General features: G+C 46.9%; 1 protein-coding gene across 1 annotated transcript; it reads right to left on the reverse strand.

Moving 5' to 3' along the window:
* Positions 1 to 843: 843 nt before the first annotated feature.
* Positions 844 to 4,982, reverse strand: LOC133507467 (elastase-1-like). The gene is made up of 8 exons (XM_061832486.1): positions 4,851 to 4,982; positions 4,523 to 4,620; positions 4,311 to 4,411; positions 2,523 to 2,648; positions 1,599 to 1,735; positions 1,386 to 1,528; positions 1,029 to 1,178; positions 844 to 957 (listed from the first exon to the last, which is right to left on the reverse strand). The coding sequence occupies exons 1-8, from the start codon at positions 4,888 to 4,890 to the stop codon at positions 946 to 948; spliced, it is 807 nt and encodes a 268-aa protein (XP_061688470.1). The 5' UTR covers positions 4,891 to 4,982; the 3' UTR covers positions 844 to 945.
* Positions 4,983 to 11,569: the final 6,587 nt, after the last annotated feature.

Consider the following 11,569-nt stretch of genomic DNA (forward strand, 5'->3'; position numbering starts at 1 on the left):
CAGCTAACTGGGTGAGGCTTCGACTCTCCCGCGGACCTTGTGAGGATAAGCGGCTCGGATAATGGATGGATGGATATTTTTGTGAGGATAAGCGGCAAAAAAGAAATTTGACGGATGGAATTATTAGGGCAATTTTTTTTCTTGTTTTTGTCTCACAGTGTCATATCAGAGAATTGATGAGATTCATGACCGGCCAAGTTTTGACAACCTTTTCACTTGCCACGAATATTCTCAACTGGGGTTCGATACATGATCTTACGTAATACAGCGGTGACTGCATGGTATGGGAAATAAGTAAAATAAAACAATTTCCTGATTATTTAAAATTTGAATTTAAAATTGGATAATTTTCCACTACTACCAATTTTAAATTTAATAGTATAGTTCATCATGAATGGACTATACATTGTCAATAAATGACATTCCAAAAAATTATTTGTATAGGTGAAAATGCTAGAGAATGTCGTTATAACAAACTTCAACTTAGTTCTCCATTAGCTTAAGCCTAAAACACAGGTGTCAAACTCAAGGCCCGGGGGCCAGATCCAGCCCGCCGTGTGATTTTAACCGGCCCGCGGAGGCAAATCATCCGTGTGAACTTGATTCTTGTGAAAATCTGTACTAAAATTTCAAAGTCATATATCGTAAATGAAAACACTGAGCAATTATAAGTATTTTTGTGTTAGAAAACATGGAAAAATGTTTGAAAAAACCATTGCACGTGATTTCTGATTCAAAACTAGTGTAAATATGATGAGGCGATTAAAGATTATGGTTTTAGGGAAACCGTAACTACGATGTGGCCCATGACAAAAGGGTGAGAAGAACAGTCGTCAGTCGACATTTTGTAAATGAGTTTTATTTTGAAAGACTGAAGCATGGCGGACCAGCGATGGACTAAACAAATGCCTGCCCGTGTTCTGCTTCTCGGACTCCCGTGCTTGTTTACATCATGATCTGGGAACGAGAAAAGAGAAATAAAAATGAGGATAAGCGTATCACGGATGCGCGTCACCGGCGACACCCACCGAGTCCATCCACTCGATGTAGGCGGAAACGCGGGTGAAGACGGTGGGCTTCCTGGGAGCGTTGCACCCCAGGCCGGACACGAAGCTGGCGATGCCGTGCACGTAGTATTTTCCGTTCACCAGGCAGTTAAGGGGACCGCCGGAGTCGCCCTGAGGTGGCGCCACAGACAAAACAGCTTTGAGCACGACACACGTGACCAGAATCCCGGCCACGTTTTCTCTCCTTTTTTATTCAAATTCGCAAAGGCCCGATTGACAGATTTCTTTTTCACGGTTATCCTGTGGCATGGCGGGGGGGGGGGGGGTTGTTAAGAATTATGTTTTTTTTTTTTAAGTGTTATTGTTGATGGGACTCACGTTGCATCCGGACTCTGAAGCACCACCGGCGCACACCATGGTGGTCTTGATGCTGCTGCCCCACCAGCTGGAGCTGGTGCAGGTCTTGTGGCCCACCAGGGGAAGGTAGGCCTGCTTCAGCTGCTGGGAGAGGTTGCCGCCGGCTGGGGAACGAAATGAGTCAGCGGCCGGCGCGATCGCGCCGAGAGGCGAGCGTACGGTCGGCGGACTCACTGGAGGTACGTCCCCATCCGGTGATGTAGCAGCGGTTGTTGTGGGGCAGGATCTGTCCGGAGGGGGGCAGGGAGCCCAGCTGAACGTACGAGTTGAGGGAGGCCTCGCCAGACAGACGCAGCAGGGCGATGTCGTAGCTGCGTGCGTGCGCCACATCCAGTGAACAACATGAAAACAAAACAAGGTGCGCTTGTGAGTGCGGCTGTTTGTCTCTGTGTGCCCTGCGATTGGCTGGCGACCAATTCAGTTGACGGCTGGGACGAGGCACCAGCGCTCCCCGCGACCCTTGTGAGGATAAGCGGCTCAGAAAATGGATGGATGGATCAACGCTAGTTTTGTGAGGGTTTCTACTTACATTTTCAAGCTGTCGGACCTTGGATAGGAGAAGGTTAATGTGCTTTACTTCAAGACGCAATGTGTGGGCTTGAGCATCGACCCTTGTGAGGACAAGCGGCAAAGAAAATGAATGTATGTATGGATGTATGTATGGATGGATGGATGGATGGATGGGCAATACATTTTCACTGAAGTGGTACTGAAGTATCCATCCAGCCATTTATCAAGCCGCTTATCCTCACAAGAGTCACAGGAGCCGATCCCGATCGACTTCAGGCAAATGTCAAACTACACCCTTTACCGGTCACCAGTCAGTCACGGCACAGTACTGAAGATATATATATATATGTCATCATGTCATGTCATTATCCAAGCCGCTTATCCTCACAAGGGTTGCGGGAAAGCTGGAGCCTATCCCAGCTAGCTTCGGGCGAAAGGCGGACTCCACCCTGAACTGGTCGCCAGTCAGTCGCAGGGCAGATATCGACACCATCACTGAGCGGGAATCGATGTATCGAATGGTATTGGAGGTGTACTTTGTTTCTCGTAGCAATGAAAACTAAATGCGCAACGTAAAGTTGACCTCACCCGCCGCCCACATTGTTGGAATTCCATCTGGGGTGGATGTGAACGCGGCTGACGCTCATCACCTGCTCCCTGCCGCTGTTGCTGTTCAGGTCGTGCTCGCCCAGAACCACGCGCCACGTCCTTTGTCTGCAGAGTCACAAACAAGACTCAGCGTTTAGGGCAATAGCCACTCTGCCCTTGACATGTGAGCCACCGCTCCACCAGGGGGCACTGTTTTTTCCCTCTTTCTAATATGTGTTTTACAGAAGGAGAGCAAAATGAACATGTAGAAATATCACGTTCTTTATTTCAAAAGGACAGTACATATGATTGTCAAATAATAACGATCAAATGTGTAAAACAATAGCTAGTTTTTGAAATATTTTTCATTTGTTGGCCAATGCGAAAGAAATGATTGACAACTGATCAGGCCGAGGTAAGCAAGAAATAGTACCATACAATACCATGTACATTATTGTGTATAATAAAAATAATAATACTTTAATGTTGTTTCATGTAAATTAAGTGGTTTGTGTGAATTACAACAGTGATGGTAGAGGAGTTAAAGCCCAAGTGTCATCCCTATAAACATTCTAAAATAGATATTAAAATGAAAAATACGGATAACATTATTCACTTCAATGTGTATATTAAAAAATAAATATGAGCGGAAAGCGCGTCATCCATGCGCAAAGTTCGACATCCCAGTGGTCGCCATACTGGCTGCATCTCCTGCCCGTGATGTCACCCCTGGACATTCGCCATTGAAAACACGCTGTGGCCTCGACTATGGGAGACGAACACGCCCCTTCAGACACGGAAGGTCTTTTCGAAGAAGAGAACATCTCAGACCCGAGTGAAGTGGCTGGGGCAATATTACCCGATTGTTTCGAACCACTTTTAGATGATATGCGGATCACGTCAACAGACTCCCAGTCAGGATGTATTAGCCAGTCCGGCCAAAGGCGTACCCCTCGTCAGCGAGGCACGGCTTTGTCGCCGGCTCGTCCGCCCACCTACTATGGGACACGGAAACTCTTCTCAAAGAAGAGAACATCTAGTGAAGCAATCGAGTGAAGTGACCGGAGCAATGTTACCCTATTGTTTCAAGCCACTTTTAGATGATATGCGGATCATTTCTAACTAACAACAGACTCCCAGACAGTATGTATGAGCCAGCCCGGGCCAAGCCCACCTACTATGAGACACGGAAGCTCGGCCGAAGCCGTGATCGGCGGACACGGCGCCGACGGGGACATTGACACGTTTAGCAGGGTCGGACGCGGATCTTTTGTTTTGTTCTGAAAGGATTAAGTCCTCCCGCCAACTCTTGTTTTTTTTAGTAGCTCTATACATAACTCTCGTCCTTTCCACCTGTGCAATCCATTTTTCACGACGAACCGGGTGTCTTGGAAACTTATCCAGCAATGCAACGAGCCGACATTTTGGCTAACACGAAGCAACAACGAGCTACCTTCCAGCTGGTAAAACGAGTATAAACAGGCGAGACCGCCTGAGTGCGCTACTGCCCTGTACGTTACTTCCTGTTTCTTCTCGAAAACAAATCCCTCGAGAGGATTTTCATGGCTGGAGTTACAAAAGGCCAAATACGTCAAAATCATGTTTTGAAAAAATGGATGGGTCCATTTTTTTCATTAATAACATACTAAAAATCATCCATTTCATGACAGTGGCACTTTAAGTAGGAAGAAGTGAAGAAAACATCATACGGTGAGAAAAGTAGTGCTCCAATTCTTTCCCTGCCCAAGTGGATGGTTTTCATATTTAAAAACAAAATAATCCCGATACCTGTCCACGCAGTGAGCAGCGGTCATGACCCAGCCTCCCTCAATCAGGGTTCCCCCGCACGTGTGGTAGAACCGAGACCCAGATCGATACTGAAGGGAGATCTAACGGGAACAAAAAAAAAAAAAAAAAAAAAAACCCAACATAATCCGCCTGGATGCAAACGAGCCTTTATTGGCAGAATTTTTCGCGTTTGCATTTTCCGCTGCGTTTACCTGCCAGGGCCAGGAGTTGGGCCGGGCCACCTCGCCTCCCACGACCCTCTCCGCAACGTCCTCCAGGTACCTGGGCTGGGGCTCCAGCTCAGCCAGCACTGGTGGGGGAAAAAAAAAATAGACAAGACAGGAGACATTTATATTTTATTTGAATGCTTCGAAAAAAAAGAGAGTGAGAGAGCGAGAGACGATAATGCACTGCGACTCCTTTTAGCTTCGCCAGGGCTTAAAAATGACTGACAAGGTGACGGTGAGCCGCCTGATGGAGCGGAAGAGGATCAATAAAAAAAACACGTTTCCGTGGTGTGCTGCGGTGTCGCGCTCTCACCCAGGGCCGCCAGAGTTGTTAAGACCAAAAACCTCAGCATGTCTGCGAAGCGTCGCCAACGTTTCTGAGGAGACGCGGACGTCTTTCCGTTTCTTTTATGGCAAAGTTCAGCCTTCACCTTTTGTGTGCGGATGAATGTGTGTGTATTGTGTGTGCGTGTGTGTGTGTTGTCCACCTATGCACCTGTTGACAGTCCCACAGTGTGTTTTCGTACTCGGCAAGGGCTCAAAAATGAGGAATGACACGTGGGCTCCATCGGTCCGTGACATTGAGTCACGTGGCTGTTTGAAGAAAAGTAGAGGCCACGGGTGAATATTTGAAACATTTTCACGATTATTACTGCGTGAAATAAAACGATCAAGGTGGGATCAGAGAGTAGCCTTTCAACTTTCAATTCCAAGAGACTAATTTAGCTTCGCCAAAGTTAAAAGAGTTTCCAGACGTCCTCTAGCCAAACTACATTGGGTAGAGATAGCTTCCCTGTGGTCCACCACTGATGATGAGCGAATGCTTGACATGTGAAAGTTTTACAACGAAATTGAAAATCGTGACCGTTGATTCTGGCGGCACGGTTCCTCAGCTGGAAAGTGTGGGCACCAGAGTTCTGAGATCCCGGGTTCGATCCTGGACCCACCTGTGTGGAGTTTGTTTCCTCCAGGCACTCCGGTTTCCTCCCACTTCCCCCAAAAAACATGCAACATTCATTGGACACTAAATTGCCCCTAGGTGTGATTGAGTGCAGCTGTTTGCCTCGATGTGCCCTGCGATTGGCTGGCAACCAACCAGTTCAGGGTGTATCTATCCTGTTGACAGCTGGGATAGGCTCCTCGTGAGGATAAGCGGCTAAGAGAATGGATGGTCCACCATTGATGATGAGCGAATGCTTGACATGAGAAAGTGTTACAACTTCATTGAAAATCATGACCGCTGATTCTGGCGGCTCGGTGGATCAGCTGGAAACCGTTGGCCTCACAGTTCTGAGGTCCCGGGTTCGATCCCGGACCCGCGTGTGTGGAGTTTGCATGTTCTCCCCATGCCTGCGTGGGTTTCCTCCGACATCCCAAAAACAAGCATTAATCGGACACTCTAAATTGCCCCTAGGTGTGATTGTGAATGCGGCTATTTGCTTCGATGTGCCCTGCGATTGGCTGGCAACCAGTTCAGGGTGTAGTCCGCCTTTCGCCCGAAGCTAGCTGGGATGGGCTCCGGCACTCCTGGCGACCCCTTGTGAGGATAAGTGGCTAAGAAAATGGATGGACTGCTGATTCTATATCTGATTTAATGGAAACCTATCACATTTATTTTCAGAATTTACAAAATCTTATCATTCTTCCACCAAAATGCACAAAGAATAAAGAATTGCATTTCTCGTCTGATCTACTTTTCACATAATGGTTGAAGTCTCCCAGTTTTGGCTGCTGTGCGCTTTGCAGAATGATGCTTTTGTTACCGTGACAACCCGAGACGCCACCATTTCAAAGCATTTCGGGGTCAAGGGAAAAAGTGACTTTGCTGTCTGTCCATCAGATACAATAAATGGCACATTTCTTTCCAATGGCTATTTTTTTTTTTTACATTTACTATTGGGTAGAGTTTTGCAATGAATATGCATAAAAGAGTATAAATAACTCAATCTTTATATCCTGTTTTTCGACTAAGTTTCCTTGCGCAACGTTAATTTCGGAAGTTATGCTTCAGCCTTTTTTTTTTTTTGTTAAGCGGTTCACATAGCGGACTTGTGTAGAGCGAAACTATTATCTTGAATTATGTGCTTGTGCATTTTGCATGCTGATCCCTTCTGTTTTCAACTCGTTTAGTTCCACAAAAAAAAAAAAAAAATACTAATACGGACTAATTTGGGTACTTTTGCGCTTGTGGGGGGGAAAAAACATTGTGGGTGAAGGGGGGGGGATGCTAATTTCCTCACCCGAACCTTCCAAATAAAGATCCCTTTTTCTCGCACCTCTCCGGTTGAAATGATGAAACTGCGGGCAAAAATCTTACTTAATATTTACGTCACCGCCCTCACGGGTCCGGCTTGAAACCGAGGAGCGCGAGCAGATAAGCGTGGGAAAATGTGGCTCTGGTGTCACCCCCCCCCCCCGACCCCCTCCTTGCACAAAGCAGACTTGAAACAGCCATCAGTTTGCATTACACGATTACGCGGCGGAAAGCAAATCCCATTGCAGTTCTGCTTACCTTTTTGTTTTGACATACCGGCCATAAGCGGTGGCTTAAAAATGGCAGATCGTTCCCTAGCCTAGCTGCCAAGTCATGAGCGGAGAAAATTTGTGTGAGGGTGTTTTTTTTCCCCCTCCAATAGAAATTATTACTACACAAGCAGCACGGTGGGTCAGCTGGTAAAGCGTTGGCCTCACAGTTCTGAGGACCCGGGTTCGATCCCGGCCCCGCCTTTGGAGAGTTTGCATGTTCTCCCCGTGCCTGTGTGGGTTTTCTCCGGTTTCCTCCCACATCCCAAAAACATGCAACATTAATTGGACACTCTAAATTGCCTATAGGTGTGATTGTGAGTGCGGCTGTTTCTCTCGATGTGCCCTGTGATTGGCTGGCAACCGGTTCAGGGTGTACCCTGCCACCTGCCCGTTGACAGCTGGGATAGATACCAGTAATCCCCCACGACCCTCGGGAGGATAAGCAGCAAAAGAAAATGGATGGATGTTACTACACACTGGGTACATTTTCAGAAAAAGGAGAATCGATTGACGTTGTGGTGGTTTTCTATGATACTGTCCCCTGGTGGCCAAGGTGTGCACAACAGAAGGAATAGCACAATCAACTGATTGAGGCATGAAATCATGACGTCCAAACATTCTGTAATTCTATATGTTTTCATAAAGGGCAATATTAACAACTGCTATTAATTTGATTAAAAAGCACAAAATATCCATCCATCCATTTTCTTTTGACGCTTATCCTCACAGGGATCGGAGGGAGTGCAGGAGCCTATCTCAGCTGTCAACGGGCAGGAGGCGGGGTACACCCTGAACTGGTCACCCGGCAATCCCAGGGCAGGTCGAGACAAACGACCGCACTCAAAATCACACCTAGGGGCAATTTTTAATGTGTCCAATTAATGTTGCATGTTTTTGGGATGTGGGAGAAGATCGGAGCACACGGAGAAAACCCAGGCAGGCACACGGGAGAACATGCAAACACCACACAGGTGGGGCCGGGATTGAACGCAGGTCCTCAAAACTGTGAGGCTAACACTTTCCAAAAATATGAAATGGGAATAAATAAAAGTTTTAAGATAAGGCACCACTGTTTTTGGTCGTGAATGTTCAAATTTGATGGGTGGGTAAGCCACTCCAGAGTCCCAACTATTTGCAAACAAGCAATTAAAAAGTAAAATTTCCATAAAGTGTTCCCTTTATAGGCGTTAAGTTTTTATTGTCAGAAAGCAAAAGAGTTTGCATAACTACTCCGGTGTGAGAATCGACTCCGAGAAGATTTCTCCCACACCGGTCGGGAACGGTCGGAGGGATTAACAGATGATCTTGCCGCAGCAACTTCTCGAAAATTTTAAATATGTATTAGCGCTCTTTCAAGGCGGAAGTTGTGCCGCCTCGGCCGACAATGGCGTGGAAAGCTCCCTAATGTGTACCGAAGTCTCTTAATTAGACGGGAAGTCATTAAAAGTGGATGGATTTGGGATTTCTCCCTTATCGGGGCCATTACGGCGATATCCGGGCTGGGTGTTAATTGAGGGGGCCCTGAGACGAGGTTGGGGTGGAATTAAACGCCACGTTGCTTCCTCGTCGACGGGGGACATCTTGTTCAAGTATCGGGTCCTGACTGCCATTGCCGTGGCGACCTCTGCTTATGCGCGTGCGACGTCGACGGCGACGTCACTGAGCCTTGGGGGGGGTGTTAATTAAAGATGTTGGCTCTTGATAGCACTTCCCTCTTGATAATCAACGTCCCGTTTGGCTCCCATGAAAAAGTCCAGCGCGCGCACAAAAACACGTAAAAAGACAGAGGTCAAAACTTAAACTGAATAATTATGACAACAATGCTAGTTTGCAACAATGCTCGTCAATTGTTTCTTTGAGATTCTTTTGTTTGTGTGTGTGTGTGCACACAAGTGAGGGAGAGGAAATGTTGTGTCTCAGTGTGGCAAACTATAACATTTTGAAAATATCATTCCATCCATTATCCAAGCAGTTTATCCTCACGAGGGCCGCAGGAAAGCCGGAATTTAACCCAGCTAGCTGGGTGGACCCGACCTCTCGCCCGAAGTTAGCTGAGATAGGCTCCTGTATGCCTGCGAGCCTCGTGAGGATAAGCGGTTCAGAAAATGGAAACATCGACGAATCATAACACTCGCCCTGTCCCCCAGCTAGCCAGTGGCTGACCTGCCCAGTGTTGGTTACCGGTGTATCCACCTAATATGTCATGACATGTCATTATCCAAGCCGCTTATCCTCACAAGGGTTGAGGGAAAGCCGGAGCCTAACCCAGCTAGCTTCGGGCAAAAGGCGGACTACGCCCTGAACTGGTCGGCAGCCAGATGCAAGGCAGATATCGACGTCATCACTGAGCGGGAATCGACCCCACGCTGCCCTCAGTGACTCTGGCAAAAATATTCCATCCATCCGCTTATCCTCACAAGGGTCACGAGGAGTGCCGGAGCCCATCCCAGCTGTCAACGGGCAGGAGGCGGGGTACACCCTGAACTGGTCGCCAGCCAATCGCAGGGCACATAGTGACAAACAGCCACACTCGCAATCACACCTATGGACAATTTAGTGTGTCCAGTTAATGTTGCATGTTTTTGGGGATGTGGGAGGAAACCGGAGTGCCCGGAGGAAACCCACGCAGGCACGGGGAGAACATGCAAACTCCACACAGGCGGGGGAAAAATATTGTTTTCACAAAAATAATATATTGGTAAAAAAAAAAAATAACACCATATTTTGATGTTAAATTCGTATTTGGCAAACAAAACTAACTTTTGCAATTGAATGACTCAATGGATACAGAAAGACGTAACAGACGTCTATTTAACTCCAGAAATTATTGCTGAAAACGTTTTTAGACAATATTTTGAGATTTTTTTTTTTTTTGCCCACCGCTATTTACCGTATGTATCTTTCTCTCCCTCCCAAAAAATTATTACATCCATTCGACATCGGCCTATCACGGATGTCGGTGCAGGAAATGTGTGAGGAAAGTGATCCACTGGCATGTTCGCAAGCTTTAATTGCAATTAGACCCCAGCGAAAATAATCGACGCGACCGACACCAACATCATCATCATCTCTCTCTCTCTCTCTTTCTTTCTCTCTCTCCTCCCTCTTTCGCTCTAGAGCTTCACTTTTTGCAGTCAACGTTTCTCTACTGAGTCTTGTTTCACTCCTCACTACATCTTCGCTGTTAAGTTCCCGTAAAGGTAGTGGGGCTCGCGTGCATTACCGGGAGTTGAGGGGGACGCACACTGCCGGGTGGGAAAAAAAGACGATTTGCTGTGGCTACGAGTGCCTGATTGATGCCCGTGGAGTAGCAGTCATCCATCTTTGTGTTTGCAGGAGGTTGCAGCTCCTGCTTTTACGCCGTCTCGTTGCTCGGCACGCTCTCCCCCTCCCCTCCCACTGGGGTGATGCCGCTGGGTACTAGCGCGCAGTCTTCAGTCTTTGGATGGAAAAATGTGGCGGTGCACGAGCCACATACCAGCTAAATGCCGGTAGACTAAGCTTGTTTACTATCTGAATCGTCAATTTCTCCACACAGTGAATAAATAATACGGACAACGCGAAAAAGCGTCACAATAACCGAGACATATCCTAATCAGGCAGAATTCACAAATAGAGGGAGTCCTCGGGTTAAGATTGTCTCAACCTAAAGCGTTTCGACTTTACAACGCCCGTCCGCCATTTTTGTATGGCATTACCTTGTCCGTGTTTGTGCGCCGGGAGTATCTTTGCATTTTTTTGCCCTCCTTTTTGAGACAAAAAGAAGAAAGCTGTGTCTTTTGGCAATGCTTCTGCAGCCAAAAGAAAATCCATGACCGTGGAAACGAAGCTCAAGATCATAAAAAGATTGGAGAAAGGAGAGACACCACCAAGGCTTCAGTCGGTCGACCGTGGTGACAATTATTAAAGATGAAACGCATATCTTAGCGCTTGTGAAAGGTTCCGTTCCTGTTGGACACAATAATCACAAAACAAAGTTCTTTGATACTTGTCGAGATGGAGACGATTGAGGACCAGGTTCCTTCGCAAAGCGCCGCCTCCCCTTCGTCTTCTCCGTCCGCCTCTCACCAGTAATGCTAAGGACATCATTTTGTGTGTTTCAATCTATTTGTTTTTTTTTATATACAAAGTATTTTGAGGTAAATTCTGACTTGAATGGTGGAATCCGACTTGAGTCGAAATTTGAGTTAAGTCGCTCCTCTAGGAACGGATGTCAGTCGTAGACCGAGGACTCCCCGTAGAACTAAAGGCGTACGATACTCACCATGCTGCGTTCAGTTTCAGAAAAAGGACTGGAAAAGTGGAAGACCGAGAACGAAATCATGGACTCTACGGATTGTGACATAAATTACTTGTATGCATTTGTCCATACAAACATTAGTGAGAGGTGGTGTAAGGATACATCAATTCAGGTTTTTATTTCCTACCGAATTACCACACGGAACATATTAGAGGGACAGTCACTGATGGTGTAGTGGTACACATGCCTTCCTTTGGTGCGGGCAG

Source organism: Syngnathoides biaculeatus, chromosome 10 (assembly GCF_019802595.1).
Source record: "Syngnathoides biaculeatus isolate LvHL_M chromosome 10, ASM1980259v1, whole genome shotgun sequence".
In the NCBI taxonomy this organism is placed as follows: Eukaryota; Metazoa; Chordata; class Actinopteri; order Syngnathiformes; family Syngnathidae; genus Syngnathoides; species Syngnathoides biaculeatus.